We start from the raw sequence: 18197 nt of genomic DNA, 5'->3' as shown, positions 1-18197 counted from the left end.
GTCTCAGGCTGAGAACAGAAATYCAGTCCTGTGAATTTGAGAAACCCTTTCCAACAGAATAATGGCGCTAGAAACATTCTGGTTTCAAGTAAACTCAATCTTATCATACTAATCTCTCACATACAAGATTCCCATGGGTATCTACTGACCAAAATGAATTACACCTTTAAAAGCACTTATATAAGTCATTGAAGTAAAAAAAAGTGTCTCTATGAGTAAGTTGCTGAAACCCACAGAACTGAAGGACTTAAAAATTTCCAAAGGTATTAGAAATAGCAGAACTTTCTACTGTGTGTAAAAGCTAAGACCTATCCTTCAATAATACTCCCTGTATTCCAAAAATTTCACTGTTTTAGTTGCAAAAGCCTGTTCGTATTCACACACTTGAAAAAAAAATCCCTGAAAACCAATAAAAAAGGGCCAAAAGCAGTTTTGAAGCATAAAAGACTGCTACTCACAATCAGACAAGACACAACTCTGCTCGCTTCATGTGAAACTCAATCAGGGACATGCTCAAGCAGTTAAATTTTCTCTTTAAAACCTGCGAGACATTATGGCCAGTGAATGAAGCTCAAGAATGAGCAAAAAGGAAAAAAAATGTACTTGTCACACTTGGGAAAGTATGTAACACAGAGGCTTCTTTTCCTTAATTAAGCGTTTCAAAAAACAGGAAGTATCGCTACACCAGGAACACGTGGCTAACACAAAATCTGTTTCCAGTCGGCATGACATGCAAAATTGCAGTGAACAGTATCTTACTCTAGAGAGCTCAAACAAAGTCAAAAACCATGAAGAGAAAGAAAATAACACTCCAGACTGGCTTTTCAAAAATAATAATCTGAGGCATGGCTGGACATCCTTCCATTCCACTGCATTCATGTGGGCCATTTAAGGTGTGCTGTCTGATGGGTAATTTTTTTTTTCTATGAAGCTTTTTTCCTTGTTTTTTTAAAATTCCATATTCACCACTATCCAATAGCAGAAAGTCTTTCTGGTAAATAGTTTGATATCTGGCAAACATGACTACTGATAACAAGAAAATCCTATTTAACTTCATCCAGTATACTGAGTTTCTAATGAAATCCCTGAGAAACATCTATCAACCCTCCCCCCCACTTCTTGTGACACCTGCATAATTTCATTTGATTAAATTCTTCCTTTAAAGTTTACAATAGGTTTGCACAGGCAAGGGTTCACCCTGCAGCACATGCCCATCCCAAACCTGTTTCTACTTTCCTAGACTAAGGGCAAGTATTTTGCCTTAAAATGGAGAAATAAAAAATTATTATCAGTGGCTTGGACTTCAAGTCACTGTTTGCCGTTTTCACATCAAGTCCCTGAAATGGCTTTGTAGATTTTCAGGCAAGGCCCACAAAGCCAAGCATGCAAGGACTTGGGGCTTCACATCCTTCCTGCATCAAGACTGAGGGGGGTTGCTCTCAAAAATCAAAGCAAAATCTACTGAGAAGCYGTTTGACTTGCCATGCTGCTTGTCAGTATTTACACAAAAGCTGGCTCTTGTTACTTTACAGAGACTAGGATACTCTGACCTCCATCACTGAAAATGCTCTGGGCAGCAAGGAGAGATCACCTTTCTTGTGATGGAGTTCTCAACCTAAACAAAATAGGTTTTTGTCCTCCACACAGAAGTGTTATTCACTCCCTTTTAACTTATAAAAAACCATGGTGCTCAATCTTTAATCACATTCAACACTAACACTGAGGGATTTTCCCCAGYGACAAGTCAAAATACAAATGATGTAATTATCATAGTAATTTCTAYTTACATTCATCAGAAGCTTTATTTTAATTTAAAAATGCAACTGTAATTCATCAAGTTTCCTATTAATGCCGTTAGAAGGATTTATCTGTTGATGAAATTTTTACACAAATTGCATTAAATGGGAAGCAATAAAMCCRGCAAGAGATGCAAAGAATAACAAAGAGGGGCTTCGACACTGATGGAGTGACTCCATCGGTGGATAAGGGAGGATTACAGATGTCATTTATTTGGGCATGTGTACAGTCTTTAACACAGTTCCCCACAAAATCCTTCTCTCTGAATTGGAGAGRGATGGATTTGATGGGTGCACTGTTAGGTACACAAGGAACAGGCTGGACTGGACGTCCAGAGGGTAGTGGTAAAGGGCTCAGAGTCCCAAAAGACATCCCTGACAAGAGGCTGAAACTGGATGATTTTTAAGGTCCCTTCCAACCCAGATCATTCTGATTCATTCTATGATTTGTCCAGAAAATAAGTTTTAAAAAGTTTAAAAAAGTAATACTTCAGAATACATTGTCTGTACATCAGAGACKGTCTTTCCCTCGCAAAAGTGGGAGGACAAAACAGTGACCTGTACTTATGAATGCAGCTGCCACTTAACCCACTTCCAGTCAACAACCAATTCAAATGCCACATTTAAGTCCAACACTTTTCCACTTCAATCTGCTGTGCCATCCCAGGGCCTCTCTAAGACACTGTGAGCCACTGAATACTGTTCAGCATTACTTAACCTGAACAGTTAAGAGCTTATAAAGCCCTTGAGGATAAAAACTGCATGTTTTTATCAGGAGGGGGTATGAACTGAAAYAGCAGATCATTGTCAGCTCTCAGGCATACACCAAGTGTTTCCTGAAGGCTAATWCATAGCTCTACAAGATCCCTCTCCTGTACACACCTCAAATTCAAGTCCACAAACCAAGCTGAGTCATGGCAACATTAAAGTGGTGCCTAAACCTACAGTTACACTGGATCAGCTTGCCCATTCTTTTTCATTTAAAACCTAATACCAACAATGTTCCATCAGTACAGGCTACCAAACTTTGCTCCCACATGCTCACTAACATCGGGAGAGTGAGACAGCAAAACTGCAAAAAGGAGACACTGCATCAAATCTCCCCTCTGCTGTTCACAAACCCACAGAAAAAGCACCATGTCTCACTGAGCAGGCACTGACTTCCTGTCTTCAGTCAAGACCACGTCAACCCTGACACAGCTGGAGAGGTTAACCATAGGAAAGAAGTAAGGGAGAAATTAATTTTCATRGGCTGCATTTAAACAACAGCTGYACTGTGGAACAGAGAATGCTAAATYCTAATTTCTTTCAGCTGCCCACATTTCAAGCTTGGAGAGCTGACCTTCAGATCTAGCATAATACTAGTTTTCTAAAGCACAAAATAGAAAAAAGAATAAAAGCAAAACCCTGTTATCATTTCCAAGCAGTAGAGATAATGTGGAATTATCAGAAATCAGATTTAYTTCTTCACATGGCTTGCTCACTTATTTATTAGGTTTTTTTGTCTTGAGGAATTAACTAATTATTGCTATCCATACACACATCTTCAGTAAACAGAAATTTCATCTTTGCCAGATCCTCAGAGATATTTTCAGGGAGATCAGTGCAAAAGACAGATGTTACTCCTACTGATAAAACATTACAAGGGAAAGATTCTTGTGTTTGATGATAACACAGAATCAATGACAATCCACTGACCTTGACTATAAGACAAACAGCTGTGCACTGCTTTTTCTTCTGTTGTTCTTCCCTAGCTCCGTGTGCCTGTAGGCACAGGCTGGCAGAGGCAATTCCCCACACTCACACTGATAGTTAATGACTTTTAAATCTAATAATCTAGACACCAAGGAGRTGTACGCGCACTGACTAAAGCATAYGTGGTAGCTATCTCTATTACCAGCAGGAAATGAGCCTGTTTCAGGAATTCCAGAGCATTTACTGATGGCTTAGACACAAAACGTTCCTCCTTATTTTTACTCCCATTATACACAGTGACTTGGGGAATACAGTCTGACAGATTATACAACATTTTTCTGAAATTTGGTTCTATTCACATCACACTCATATTCAACAACACAAACATCATGGCATAATATCTGGTATGGACTGAACAGAAGCCAAGCCCAAATGTTAAGCAGACTGGTGCTCAGGACACATGCTGAATTTGCYCCAGAAACTGGATGCTGCTTTTTTCTAATTCACATTAAGACTATGAACATAAGGTCAGTGGCTTGGCTTGTCCTCTCCTGCTATAGTTCTTCCACCTTGTATAAATATACATATGCAAGGTGTGCAACTAGAATATTCCTCAGTATGAGTAATCACTGCTTTCTGGCTCCTTCCAAACACAACAAACCAGTAGGCAAAATAAAAACTACAATCTGATTTGGAACAAAGCCTCATTAACTTTTTTCCATTATATTACCATCTAAAAGAATTACTGTACATCTGTAAATTGTACAGACTGTACAGTCCAGYAGTAAACAAGGAGGTATTTATCCTAAATACAGATCCAATATAACAAAATATGCTTGCCATTTCCTAATATTCCTATGCACTGAAAATTCATCGTATCAGTGGAGTTTTTTGCTTTAGCTCACCACAGCAAGAATAACAGGGTTCCCAGAAGGTCATAGTGATTTTCTTGTCAAAGTTAATGCAGCAAACCCTTCAATGTAATGGGAAAAAAATAGTTCTGTATATGGCATTGAACCTGGGACATATTTCAGGCACTGACACTTRTGCAGTTTGCTTCGGAAACATTTCAAAAGCTACACCAAGGTGAGATATTGACTGATACCAATTTGGACACACCCATTAATTTTCCAAACCCACTGGCCTATTTTAAGTKACACTTCTCTCAGCACTTTTCTCACCCTACTTTGTATTCCTAGGTATCTTTATGAACTTATTTAAGACTTACATGGAAAATTCAAATTAGGTTTTAGTTATTTCACAAGCTGCTACTTAACCTATCACAAGTATCAGATCAGAATCACCACCTCTGTTTCACAAACAGGAAGCAGCAAACTCAGYTGGATCTTTTAAAGCCATCCCACAGGTCACTAGCAGATAGACAAGAAGATAATTTGAGCTCTGGGCTGTAAAAGCTCCATGAAACACAGAAYTGTGTCATCTCTCAAACAGCCGTGAATTCTTTGCATGCAACAGTGCTAGAAGGTATCAAGTGCTAGGAAGTGGAGTTATACTCTGAAAACCCACMATCTCATCCACAAACCTTTTATTTTGATAGCTGCTTTTTACACACTTGATTCAGGATATATATGGTGGGAGACACATTGTATTTCCCAGAAATYATTAGCTATTTCATATTCGAAGTAWTCATCCTAACACATCATTTGTAAATATGCAGTGTATTATTCTATTAACCTATACTACCTGATATAATTKGAGGCAAAACCAGTTACCAAGGCTGTGAAACAGGTACTTAGAGATTAACTGATACTTTGGAAACAATTACCACAAGACTGAGTACTTTTCTTAACATATGCACCATAATGCAATCTAGAGCTTGGCCAAGAGTCATGACCTGTTTCATACAAGAAGCTGGATTAGATGGGTTTTACATCTCTGAGAACTTCCTGTGAAATTCTATACAAAAGCTGTACCATCAGAAATTTAGTACCGATAAAAAATGTGGCTGTGATGATCACATTTTAATATCTGCACAGAAGTAACTCACAGCTGTCAAAGCTTTTTTCTAAAGTCACAAACATCTAGAAAATCATTAATAGATGAGACTATCATACCCCTGTAGGTGCTAGCAAGAGATCCTTACTATCAAAGAGACTCAGGCCTGCCCTGACCCAAGAGGCATCACTACTTTACTCCTATGGCACTCTGGGGATAGATGGTYCTAAAGTATGCTGGTAAAAAAGATAAATAAATAGGAAAAGCAATGAGGGTTAAGGAGCAGTAAATCATCACAAGAGAACCAAGCAGACAGACACCAGTCTGTTCCATATTACAGATGGCAATATATTCAGGCTACAGTCTTGTTGAGGATGACACGAAGCAGGGATACTCGGTATAGTAAGCAGGAAAAAAAAAGAAAAAAAAAAGGCAAGCAAAATCTTTTCAAATACAGCTTATTCATCTGCCTCAGTCAAGACCATCTGACTGATTTTTGCCACTTGAACTTCCTGGATACTTGTCTCCCTTTAAAATGCAGAAATGAGAAAACCTGACCTGGGAAAGGAAGTTTTAGAAATTAGTCTGATGGGGAAATCACACTAACTGCCAGGACCTGTCTCAGTGTAATCAAAATCCCAAATCTAACACTGTGTCAGCGACAGAGATGGAGAAGTTYGGTGCTTTAGACACCAGACAATTCCRCTCGCATTAACTCACTTTTTTCTCCCTGACCTCCCATCCTATCTCCTCCTTTCACTTACCAAGGGCTTGGTTTCATCTTCATCTTTGAAATAGTAGAGCTGGTCCCCCTTGAGGACAAACCAGCGTGTGTGCCAGGTCTTGACGAAGCCCCCCTGCTTCCGCAGCCACCCACACTTGATGGCAACGTGCCGCCCTTGGCTCASGGCAGGAGTCTCTGAAGAGCCATTGTGTTCTTCCATGCTGGGAATGGGCAACTCTCCTGTCGGGCAAACGAGAGGAAAAGGTAAAATAATTAGATTRTTATCCAGGCAGTAACTCGCTCTTTCAACACAGCTGGAAAAGAAACACTSCTGGACTACAAAAGTATTAAAAAGCATTTACCATCTGCCTGCTTGTTCCCATACCAGCACCCCATCAGCTGAGAGAATTACTACTCACCTATAAAATACTAAAATAGTAATGAACTGCTAAAAAAGCAGGCGAGAGACAAAAGTTTTGTTCAAGTGCTGTGCAAGCCATTTTCATCAGCACTGCAGACATTAGCTGTTCCTTGAGGTAAATTCTGTGGATTACAGGMAGTAACAAGGAATGAATTTACAGTACTTCCTCAGATTAAGGAAAGCAGCTGACTAGTGGACAGCCCCATTTAAAACTCCTTGGGAGACTTGGGGCTTTCAGGAAATGTCAAGACACCCTCTACTTCACTAAAGTTTAATTTCACACCACCAGACAAACAAGCTTTTCTGTTGTTGTCCATTTTACTGAAGTCCATTTAAAGGAATGGTGACAGTAAATGCAAGAAGTTACATATCACCTCATACAAGCAACCCCTGACTGAAGTGGGTGTCTAGACTCTCGTAACAGATATTTGGCAAATCCTGCAGAATTTTGTCCCATCTTAAGCTCAAAACTAGAACTGAACTGTGGAACTAAACTTGACTAAGTTTCATGTGGCATTTTAGCCTTATTAAAACCATACCTTTTAACAGTTTCTGGTTATGACTCTTTCTGATGAATTTTGTACATATAATCATGCCATAATGTGCTTAACCTTCATAGTCAAAACTTTTTCCCTGATTCTCTATTAAGTCTCAAGCTCAAAAAACTTAGGATTTCAAGATGCAAGTTCTGATATTTCCAGCTGAAACACAAATCGAACCAAAACCTAGATGTGCCAAAGAGTTTTTACCAAAACAGAATAAAATGTGCCTATGACCACAAACACAGCAGTGTGCAATATCAACGGTGAAATTCCACTCTGTAATAGCTTGAAAAACAACATGCATCTTTTCTTTCCAGACTATCACTAGCTATCTTCTTGCCTCGTCAGGAGCTTGCAGAGCTGTTAGGGCCTGGAAAAGYTGGCTTCATAGGTAGTTTCTTATTTCTAAATATCAGGTTGGGAAAAGAATTAAATATTCTTGACATTGCAGACAGCAGACATCTCTGACTAAGACTATCTACATCCAAGCTTCACATTGTGACTTTGGCAAAGCAGGCTGGTGATTCCAAGCCTGGCATGCTCTGGTCCCCTACACAACAACAATACTCTTATAGAACACAGTGAATAGGCATCAGCACTGCAAAGGGAGGTACTCAGCTTCTAAGGCAGACTAGGAATGCAGGTAACACACTCATTTGACACAGGAGACCATCCCTTTGACAATTAATACACTTAGTTTGTCTGGATAGTGTTACATCACTATAAAATAAATGACAATACAAGAAGAAATCAATAGATTCCAGTCAGAAGTGGTTTTCAGCCCTTTCTTCCTTTGGCTCCTTTCTTCYTACTGCTCACACATCCTCCTTTGGAACAACTTCTTCAGCTGCCATGTCTGCTGTGTGTTTACAGCTTTTTCTTTTAATGCCTACACTCAGCCTGTTGTCACGTCCCTGCTTTGGGATGGATCCTGGAATCTGATYGCTGTGATTACAACTCCTCACTGCCCTGTGCCACTGAGGTTAACAGGCCTCAACACAAGCACAGAGGTTTCAGAAAAGTACAAATTGCAGRATCAAAACTTAAATCACTTGGTATTCTTCTCAGAAAAAGGAAATCTKTCTCCTGTCTCTTTAGGGTTCACCTGAAGTCACACAGAACACTTGTACCGAGAGATTTACTTGAGTCCCGTGTCCCCACAAACAAACACATCTGGCTCCCTGCAGAGCAGATAAAGATTTTTGTGTGTGTGTGCYTGAGGTTACAATTGGGAGAACAAGAATGAACCAGCTCACAAGTCCTTAGATCACACTGATCTCTCTCCAAAAGGAAATGCCCCCAACTCATGTTGGGCATTTTTTGAATATGAGCAGGAACGTCTTGGATGCTGTTGTTTTTTGCTGGACCAATGCAGATGCCAAGAAGCAGCCCTCCAACTCACACCCCTAGAAARTAACTTAGCAAATATTTCAAGGAGAGCATTGTAAACAACAATGCATTGTAAATTATTACAACTGAAAAAAGGAACAAAATCATTACCTACAGACTACCTTGTGCTCCTTGGTACACAACTGATTAGCTGATGATCAGTTCATCTCTGCTGCCTGGGCAAGCCTCAAGGCAGGGACAAAGAAGGAGTTTAAATACAGCAATTATGTGTATCACTGTAGTGCTAAGGATATTAGGTCCCTATTACACTTGGACCATAAACAAGAATCTAAATACCAAAGTCAAAAACAATTAKTTGCTTGGATGAAAGACTGGTTTGTATTTTGTTCCATCAAGTCACAGTCCAATGGTGCTGACACCAGTGCACAAAGTAAGCATATGGATTTTATCTAGCCAAGGAAAATGTTAATACACTTCAATCTCTTTATCTGGTAAAATTTCTATCTATTTCCACAATACTAAAACAAATGAGGTGTAGGAGAGATGACAGTCCTACTACTCCCAAGTCTTCACAGGACAGTRTAAGATCTCCTTTAAAACAGTAGTATATCCTCGGACATGTTCTGTACAAAAATAGTTGCATTATTTCATTCACTAGTGATTTAATTCTCTTCAGCAGTCACAAAGTCAGCCATCTAATTTGTTTGCATTTAGTCCAGAGATCAAATTTATTTGTTGCTTTTCATATATCCTTCCCRTTCAATATCTGCCTACTACAAACCAGACTTGGAATCAGAAATTCCAGCAGCCAGCTCACTTTCACTACTTGTTTTTACAGCTGTTTCWACACTAAGATCATAAAAATAAATTGCAGAAATATCAGGGTGCTGGCACCGATGCAGAGAACAGTGAGGTGCAAACAGTATGTAAACAACTCATGACAAAGTGTGGAATTGCATCAACATACTCCAAGTCCTCCTGGTCTCATAAGATGAGGCAGAATGCCATGCGTTTTCAAGCCCTAAATGAGAATATTCCTCAAACTCATCTTCTCAACAGGAAACACAACTTGCACTTGCTGCCAGAGTCAACTCYACCGACTTGGCCAGCCTCCAGTTGAGGTAATGACCAGAACTGAATAAATTCTATGCAATATATTCATTTGGGGCTGCCTGTGGACTCACTCTCCTGGGCTTGTCTGGACATYGGGAGTGCAAAGCAAACAAAATGAGAAATGTTCCCTGACACATTGGCTCTGTATCAACATCTCCTGGTCCACGGAGACCATCGCCATCCACCACCACTGGCCTCAATCCAACCTTTTTCTGCTCCCATAAACCATTTGCCTCTCTCACTGGTCGGTCTAGAAGGCAAGTAACTGCACTTACATTCTGCTTGCCAATGTGGAAGGTCTGTGCYGGTGGCAGGCACAGAAAGCAGGGAAGTGTTTCTCCTCAGCTACCACTCACTCTATACTCAAATTATGGAACTGGGCAGCTCCCCCAGATCTCAGCACTTTGCCAGGAAATAGTCAGAGAAACTCATTAAAGCGCACCAAATCCAGTTACAAGAACAGTCACAGGACTGCATGAAGATGATCTGCTTGGCAAGAAACCCCAGTGGTTTGCAGTCAATGTTTTTCTTCTCACTGAAATTTCTCATGGCCAAGATAGCACATTTCAAGCATGCAAAACATCAGCAGAATTCACTCCCAGTAACTCTTCATCTTTGCCACTGCTCAGATGCTGTTCATTGCAGCCCAGAGTGAGCCCACCACAAAATGGATAAATGTGAGAAGCCACCAGAGCGCCTTCCCCAGAATCATACTCCTTCAGCCTGTCTCAACATCTAATTCCCTCGCTCTCCCAAAAGGGCAGGCAAACAATTGCACAGACATGACTTCCCTGCATCAGACACATGGACAGATAGCCAGTAAAAGGCTGCAATTTTGTAGCAACAATTGGCTTCCTTATTGAACATATCTGCCAAACACATATACACACACAAAATTCATGTCTTTGTGACACAGAGGCGCTGTACAAAATTAGATTAGTACTTCAACACTTACACCACTTCCCAAGTGATGCCTAATTCTGGGTCCCTTCTACTTATTTACGAAGTGCCTAAGAGCATTTATTATACAGAACATAAGTGCCTGAGTTTAAGATTATCTTTCAGGTACAGAGCTGCTACTTCTGACCAGCAAGTTTCCTTTTATTTTTGATTTAGTCTTGCTGAGTAGCAGCTTCTTAAAACCATTTAATAGGTGAAAACATTGGCAGCATTCATCTTGCTCGCTGGATGTCTCAAGACACCTGAATCTCTGCTGCATCAGAGGCAAGAGTTTGAAAGCACCCGCTGCAGGAAGCAAAAGACCTGCCTATTTCCCACCATCAGGGTATTTCAAACCAGTTGCCACTYATCTGCTGTGTCCACAGGATACTACACACGGAAGGGAAAAAAAAAACATGCCAAGGAGGTTAAAACATGCTTAAGAGGAGAGCTAATACCTGTTTGTTCTCAGCAACCATTTTTACGTTGCATGGAGCATATCTCAGGTTCTTTCACTGCAAGGACAGATTTTACAGCATTCCAGTCCTGTTCTTTTCCAAAACCTGCAGCAGTACACTTGCCAGTAGCTTTCCTCCAAAAACTTTTAAAACAGATGTATAATTTTATTCAAAAGGTYTTCTGAGACATCTGAGAAAACTCTTGTACTACTGGCAGTTAAYGCTCCTGGGCACAGATCATCTGGCTGTTCTGCATTCCTCACTCTCACTTTTGTCCTAACRGGGACAGCCTGAATGTATTTTGATTGGAAGAATTTTAATTCCAAGGCCTGAACAATTACTCCTTAGGCAATAAAAAACAGTGAGAAGTGTTATCAGCAGTCAGACTGTAGCAGGTGAGATTCACTGCCTGGTGAAGTTGAGAAAGACTTCCATTACCTTTTGTATGCATTTTGGGATCTGTTCATAAACCAAGACCCAATAATTTTGCCAGAAAATTCAGGCCGTGGTCAAATATAACTCTTTAGTACCTGATTTGTATTTTCATGTCAGAACCATCTACCAGATATTCTTAGACAGCCAAACCTTTATAATCCTATTGTTTCCTAACAGGAATTAAAGCACAGCTATGAATAGCTCAAATAAAACAGGATTAGAGGATTTATAAAGAATATAAGAAGACATTCAAGTTCTTGTGAATTACTATGGGAATTATTAAACAAATTCTGTCAGGCACTTTTTAAAACATCCACTTTTGTTTGTGGATATTTGTTTTCTGTGATTGTGACTAGTGTTAGCATGTATGTGCAGAGTTTTATAAAAGCAAATCAACTGCAGCAGTTCTGTTACTGCAGCATCACACTGTCGGATCGGCATTCAAATTAATTTTCACAGCTTTAACTTTTGCTGCACTGGTCATTCACTCCTATTCTGTTTAAATCCRTACAGCAGCTTTCAAGCAAATCCTTTCTTGTCCTCCCACCACTGCTGTGGCAGCAGGAAGCCATAACAAAATTGCATAGCTAAGAGCACTTTGTTCATCACGGATTCTCTTCTGACACCCAGAAGGGACATTTCCTTCTCTCCATCACTTCCTAATCATACTACCTTTTTCTGAGTGGAGATGGACCCCACCTGTAGAAGACTGTGTAACTGGCAGACATTTGCACACAAATCTGCCTGGGTATATTTTCTGAAGTACAGGATATACCATGTCTGATTTAGGAATGAGTGCAAAATGTCACAGCATAGGAAAGGCTTTTGAAGAACTTAAGTAACTTCCAAGGATAACTCCCTCTGCCATGCTTTTGCATGTTACCCATTATATATATATCCCCTCAGCTTGTTCCTTASATGGTAGCACACACTTGCAAGGAAGTTGCTGCTACSAAAGTGATTGGAATAGTRAAGCTGTCCCTGYTCACTGCAGAGGRGTTGGACTAGGTGRCCTTWAAAAGTMAAAATTTTTCTATGGTTAGAATGGAGCAGTCCTTTATCTTCCAGGTTTCTGCCCACATTTCAAGTGTCTTATTCTGCACAACTGGCAATGCTACAGGTAAACTGCATACAGCAGAAAATTGGCTGTAACAATCTGTAGAAGCTTAAAAGACTACAGACAAGGCAGTAAAGAGCCTCTGAGCGCTGAAAGGGTCAACTGATGCAAGATGGACAAAGAAATGCAGAACAGTTGACAAGTCTCAGGAGCTGAAATACTGAGCAGTGAAAAGGTCAGGGAGCAAGTCAAAAGCAGCATCTGGAACAGCTGAAAGATATTCCAARTCCCAGATGTCTCTTCCAACCAAAGGGTAATGTTGCCTCAGACTATCTGACACTGGAAATACATAAACCCTGTTTAAAGTTTCATACTTTAGATGGAGAAAGTGATTGTAAGGACAGCTTAAAAGTAACTTAATTCCCACGTGAGTGGAAATACTTCAGCACGTACTGGCTTCACTTACAAAAGAATTGATTAAGAGTTGTGCCCAAGCATGATCTCAACAGATGATCTCTCAAAGTGTAAAAATAATCTCTAGCACTACTCTTTGTTTTCAAAGGCTGGTAGCAAAAGACATCCGAGTATAGATGCCAGCAGCCCTCTGACAGTGAATCACTCAGAATGAAACAAGGCTGAATGTTTTTTTAGGAAACCCAACACAACATGATGTCCTATTCACAGCAGTTCAGGCCTTTCACATTCCTTGTAAAACGGACCAAGGGAATCAAGACACTAAAAGTGACATTCACTAAGTATGCTGCCAAGCAGCAAAAACACATTCTATGGCAGCAAAAGCCTCCTCCCAAAGCTGCTGTACTTGCAAATTAAAGGAGCTCACAAGTTCTGCAGAAAGAGTTGCTAGTTGCTGGAGAGTGGGAGGAAGAAAGATGAATATTTGCTGCCTGCACCACACTTCAAACTCCTCTGCTGCTCAGAGAAAACGCAGCCCCAGCAACATCCCAACTTTGGCAAAAAGATTAACAMAGGAACTACTGGCTGAGAACATCTGTCTGGATACCTGGATTTTCAGAGCAGGAGGAACCTTATCTCTGGGTGCCTCCACAGAAGCCTTAGGGGAAACAAAGCAAGGTTCAACCTACCTCATCTCAGCCCACAATGACCTTTTAAGCCTTACATTAGTTCACATTTGACAAACAGAAATCTGTGGAGTTATTTTGAACATATTTGCCATGAGCATTCCTCTGCTTTGTTATGTACGATATAATGTTTATCCTTTTCAGTTYGAAGAATTTCAAGTAACAGCAGCACTTGGTGATCTGCTGACAGATTCCTCTGAAGCWAATCTCCCACACTTCCATGTACTCACCAGAAAGACCATGGTATCACAGATGTGCACATGGGAGCATCCTGTCCCAGTGTGTCAGAGAAACTGACAGAGTTAGGGCCTGTRCCTGCCCTGAAATCCAGAATTACCATGCCCATTTCCCACCTGCCCTCTATGCATCCAGAAGAACATGCGGATATTAAGCAGACAGGTACATAATGTACACAGGTAGTGAGCACYCACCCAGCCTCAGACAGCATCTTGGCACTGTCCCAACTCAAACAAACATGGACAAGTCAGAACCAAAGGCTCAAACTTGGCAACCTCAGAGGTGCATCTGCTTCCATTCCTACTAAACTTAGTACCGGAGCCAAGATTTGTGTCCTCACTGCGTGCCAACCCCAGCAGGACCTAAACTTTAAATAGACCTACTTTTAGACAGGAATCAGTATCGTTTTAATGCTGTTCTGAAATGTTTTATGTAAATGGTAATTGCCTCTGTCACTTAAAAACATTAACCATACTGACATAAATTTCCATGCTAGAATGCTGGAGACAATACAGTCAAATTTTTGTAAAGCAGATGTGTGTCTTTCCACTGAAAAAGCCAACTCTAAATAAGCACCATTACTTTGTAGTCGGCATTTCCATCTTCTTCCCAGGAAAAGCATTAATTCATACTTAGGGAACTAACATTTTAAAAACCAAGTTTGCATCAGAAAAATAGAGTCCACAATCCTTCCTATGTATTTCAGAAAGCAGCAGTATGTCATGCCACCTAAATTGTTTTAGAAAAGTAGAAATCATTATGTATTAGTAAAAGTAACACCACTGTGGCACTGCCCTTTCCAGTAAAGCTCTAAGCAAAGTGAATACTGTCCTTGAATTCCTAAATCAGCACCAACACTATACTCTGTCTCTAAAATGAATTCATATGGAGGAATATAATAAATTCATGTGGTTCTTATCCTTTAAAAGGTCAATCTGTGCATGAATGCTAACACCTACTTTTCCAGCTTGTACTGAAGGACCATTAAAGGCAAAGCTGTGTTGCATCCAGAGTCTTCAGACTCTACCACCATAACCCACAGTTAAAAGGTGAACACACCTTTTCTGAAACCATTTTGTGCTCATGTGTGTCTTTTATATGTGATCATTGCTATGCTGTGTGAGCTGAGGGAGAAACAGAGCTAAAGTCAAGAACACTTTAGCAAGTAACTGGTTACCTTCAGTGACCTGGAAGACAGCTACAAACATGTAAGCATCTGTTTCTGACATTGCTCCACCCAAAACAAAAAAAGGGAAAACCAAGTTGAGTTATTTACTTAACAGGATTCAAAACCAGAAGACAGGTACATGTTACTCCCCTACATAAAACTTAAGGAAAACAGTTCTTTTTTGTTTTCTTTTTTTTTTAAAAGAAAGCACCAACTAGTAGGAAACAACATTAGGCACTCTTTAAGTTTTAGGCAGGCTACAAAAAGAGACAGTGGCATTAACTAGGATTAACACTTCAGAGAAACAGATGCAAAAGCACAAGAAAAAATAATCCAAAGATGGCAGGTCCTGGCTCTGCAGCCACTTTGAAACTGTGCTGAGCATGTTCATGTTTACAGAGATCAATTTATTCAGTTTATCTAATTTAAGAGAGACGGGGTATCCTGAGAAGAGAAATTTCTCCTGGTATGAATGACAGAAGTTTTTCTTATTAACTCCTTTACAATAAGGATAGTTTGTGTTTCATGTTAAGTCACTATCTGCAGAGAAGAACATCAGCGTGCCCAAGCGAAAGGAGGTTATCACCTCCAGTCAGACAGCCTTACTGTTTCACACTACTGGAGCCAAAACAGCAGAGAAGCTTTGTCACCCACATCCCAAAAACACCTCTTCTCTCTCTGAATGGCTATCATGGCTCTGCACAGTTGCCCCCTTGATTTTTTGCTCTTTATTTTCAGAAAGAAGGACACCTTTTTTGCAGTACTTGTAACCTTCAGGTTCTCTATAAMCTGCACCAACACCATCCTGCATTCCAAAAGCAACATGTGTTATCAGTGCAGGAAACCAAATGAGGTTTAAATCAGTGYCTCACAAACTYAAGCACCTCYTAATTTGCCAAAGCRCAGATTKYTTKAGGAYTTCTTTTTGCAGAATAAGGTGCATTCTAGAAAGCATGAATTACATGAGCTAACTGCTAACAGAATCATCACCACCATTTATTCCATTTGCAAAGCCAGTTCAGTAGAAATGGGTAAAAGCTACAACTGTGACTTTTATTGTTTTACAACCATCAGTTATAGACAATTTTTCCCAAGGAATCACACAACCAAACTCTAGAACAGACACGACAGAAAAGCCAGTGTAAGGCAATTAAATTAATCCAGCCTCCTAGTAACTTCATACTTGACTTCCTTTTCCTCTGTATCTGCAACCCTAACTACTTAACCTCACTTTTTCATCTGCTCTGGTAAGACAATGATTTGAAAGTTGACTCTGCTCTTCTAAGTTGGAGRTAAAATCTCTAGGTGTCAACCTCACAGAAAGCAATTTTTACAKAGTTGTGTGTTTTAGCAGCTTGATCCATCATTCACCCAAATTTAGGAACTAAGTTTAATTAGAACAGACGCAGATGGAGTAACATTTTTCAGCTTCTCTTCCAACAGACACAATGGTTCTCAAGACAATATTTCAACCTTTAAGAATGAAAAAAGATAATTAACCTTTAAAAAAAACAGATCAGCCAGTGCAAACAGATGACACTGAAGCAACAGTTGGTTTTTGTAGAAAACAAAGAACTTCATACTTAGGGAGTTTGCAGCACAGATGCCCTGATTATTGTCTTGTGACCTGACTTCTCTTGTTACATTAGTTCTGGCTAAGCTTTTCTAATTCTTCACTTTTTTTGTTTTCAATTATTCCTTTGTCTTTTAGAAGACATTATACTGCTGGTGCCGCTTCAGAACTATTAAGAGTGAACAGCAAGAATCCTCAAAAACATTTATTTGACCTTCCATTTCCTAACAAAACAGTCAAATGCCCTGGAAGTTTCAAACAAATAAAAATAGCTTTGTACATAMAATTTTCAAGTTTACACAGAGAAAAACAATTCAGCACAGATAACAGATGTCAGCATTCTTTGTTGAAGGCATTCAGCCTCACAGCAAAAGGCTGGTAAAGGAAACTGGACAAAACACATAGAAAACACACCAATGCCTACAAGCACCAACACACTCTGCCTCTCAGGATGGCGAAATTTGCCACGTATTTCAGCAAAACAAACAGGAAAATTACTAATCCAGCTGCTATTCGTGACTAGGCACTGTAACAGAGCAGCACTACCTACCTACCTTGTGCACCAAGGCCTGCTGAAGAGTCTAAGYAGCAGATACTGAGATATSAAACATCACACCAAGAGTCCTTTGSCAGGGTCTGCAAGAAAGCTSCAGGAGCAGCCAGCTCATTCAGGATSAGAGATTCCCGCAGCAGGGGCAGAGCAGCAGCAGCACAGCTCCTCTGCCCTACACCAAGAGCTAAGCACAACCACTGCTGCCCTGATGGCTTTGTCTGGCTCACTGCGGCCCCCCAGGCTCACCCACACCAAAGTGATACAGATCAAAACCTATAAATAAAAGCAGCTAGAACTTGGACATCTCTGCTTYACACAAACAGAGGAACAAGTCCAATGTGATGCTTTTGCTCACAGAGCACTCGCAGTTATATTTCATCAAGAACAAAAACATGTTTCCGGCATTCCAGCTCTCTGCTAAATTGGATGCAGATGATGAAGGGTTTTTTTCCAAACATATGGAAGACAATGCAGCTGAAATCTCAGCTAGGCCTTGAGAGATCCTGTACATAAGGCATTAAGCTTTCTACAACACACAAGGAAACTAGGCAGCAACTATTATGATTTCATTTCATAGTGTGATTTAGGATGATATTACRAGACAGAAATGTTAAAAGAAAGTAATAAAAGCCTTTCATGTACTCTCAAAGTCAGATGTTCACATGCCATGTATCTGGACAACCTCTGCTTTCAATGGAAGTCTGATCTCCACTTCAAAGGGAGGAAATTAGACAAAAGGGGGAAAGAATGTACACCTCTCAGTACAGGAAGCCCCAGGAAACCCAAGACCAAAAGACTAAATCCATCACTTTCCCAACACCCCCAAGACAGACAAGCCTACAAGATGTTTAGCCAAGACAAATTGAAAGCACAAGCACTTGCAGTTCTTAGTATCATCCACCAGCATTGGATAGATTTACAGCATAAACCTTGCTCATTTTATTATTTGAATAGATACAGCATAGCAAAAAACATTTCTGTGCATCTACTGCTAATTTCATTTCTGGTTATTGCTGTGAAAAGAAGGCACTCCCCTCCACCAAGTGTAGGTGGCTTTCTTGTTTTAACTGGTGTTGCAGG

The 18197-nt window shown here is 40.2% G+C and overlaps 1 protein-coding gene across 1 annotated transcript in view; it reads right to left on the bottom strand.

Moving 5' to 3' along the window:
• Window positions 1–18197, bottom strand: part of ARHGAP24 (Rho GTPase activating protein 24) — a 183241-nt gene that overhangs the window by 146098 nt on the left and 18946 nt on the right. Inside the window, exon 2 of the mRNA XM_057379633.1 lies at window positions 6212–6411. Within this exon, the coding sequence (XP_057235616.1) occupies window positions 6212–6391 (180 nt within the window). The 5' untranslated portion in view covers window positions 6392–6411. The remainder of the gene's footprint in view (window positions 1–6211; window positions 6412–18197) is intronic.

Source organism: Malurus melanocephalus, unplaced genomic scaffold (assembly GCF_030028575.1).
Source record: "Malurus melanocephalus ecotype Western Australia unplaced genomic scaffold, MMel_1.1 scaffold_413, whole genome shotgun sequence".
In the NCBI taxonomy this organism is placed as follows: domain Eukaryota; kingdom Metazoa; phylum Chordata; class Aves; order Passeriformes; family Maluridae; genus Malurus; species Malurus melanocephalus.
Note: the sequence above shows the minus strand (reverse complement) of the source record. Positions and strands in the feature narration are given on the sequence as shown.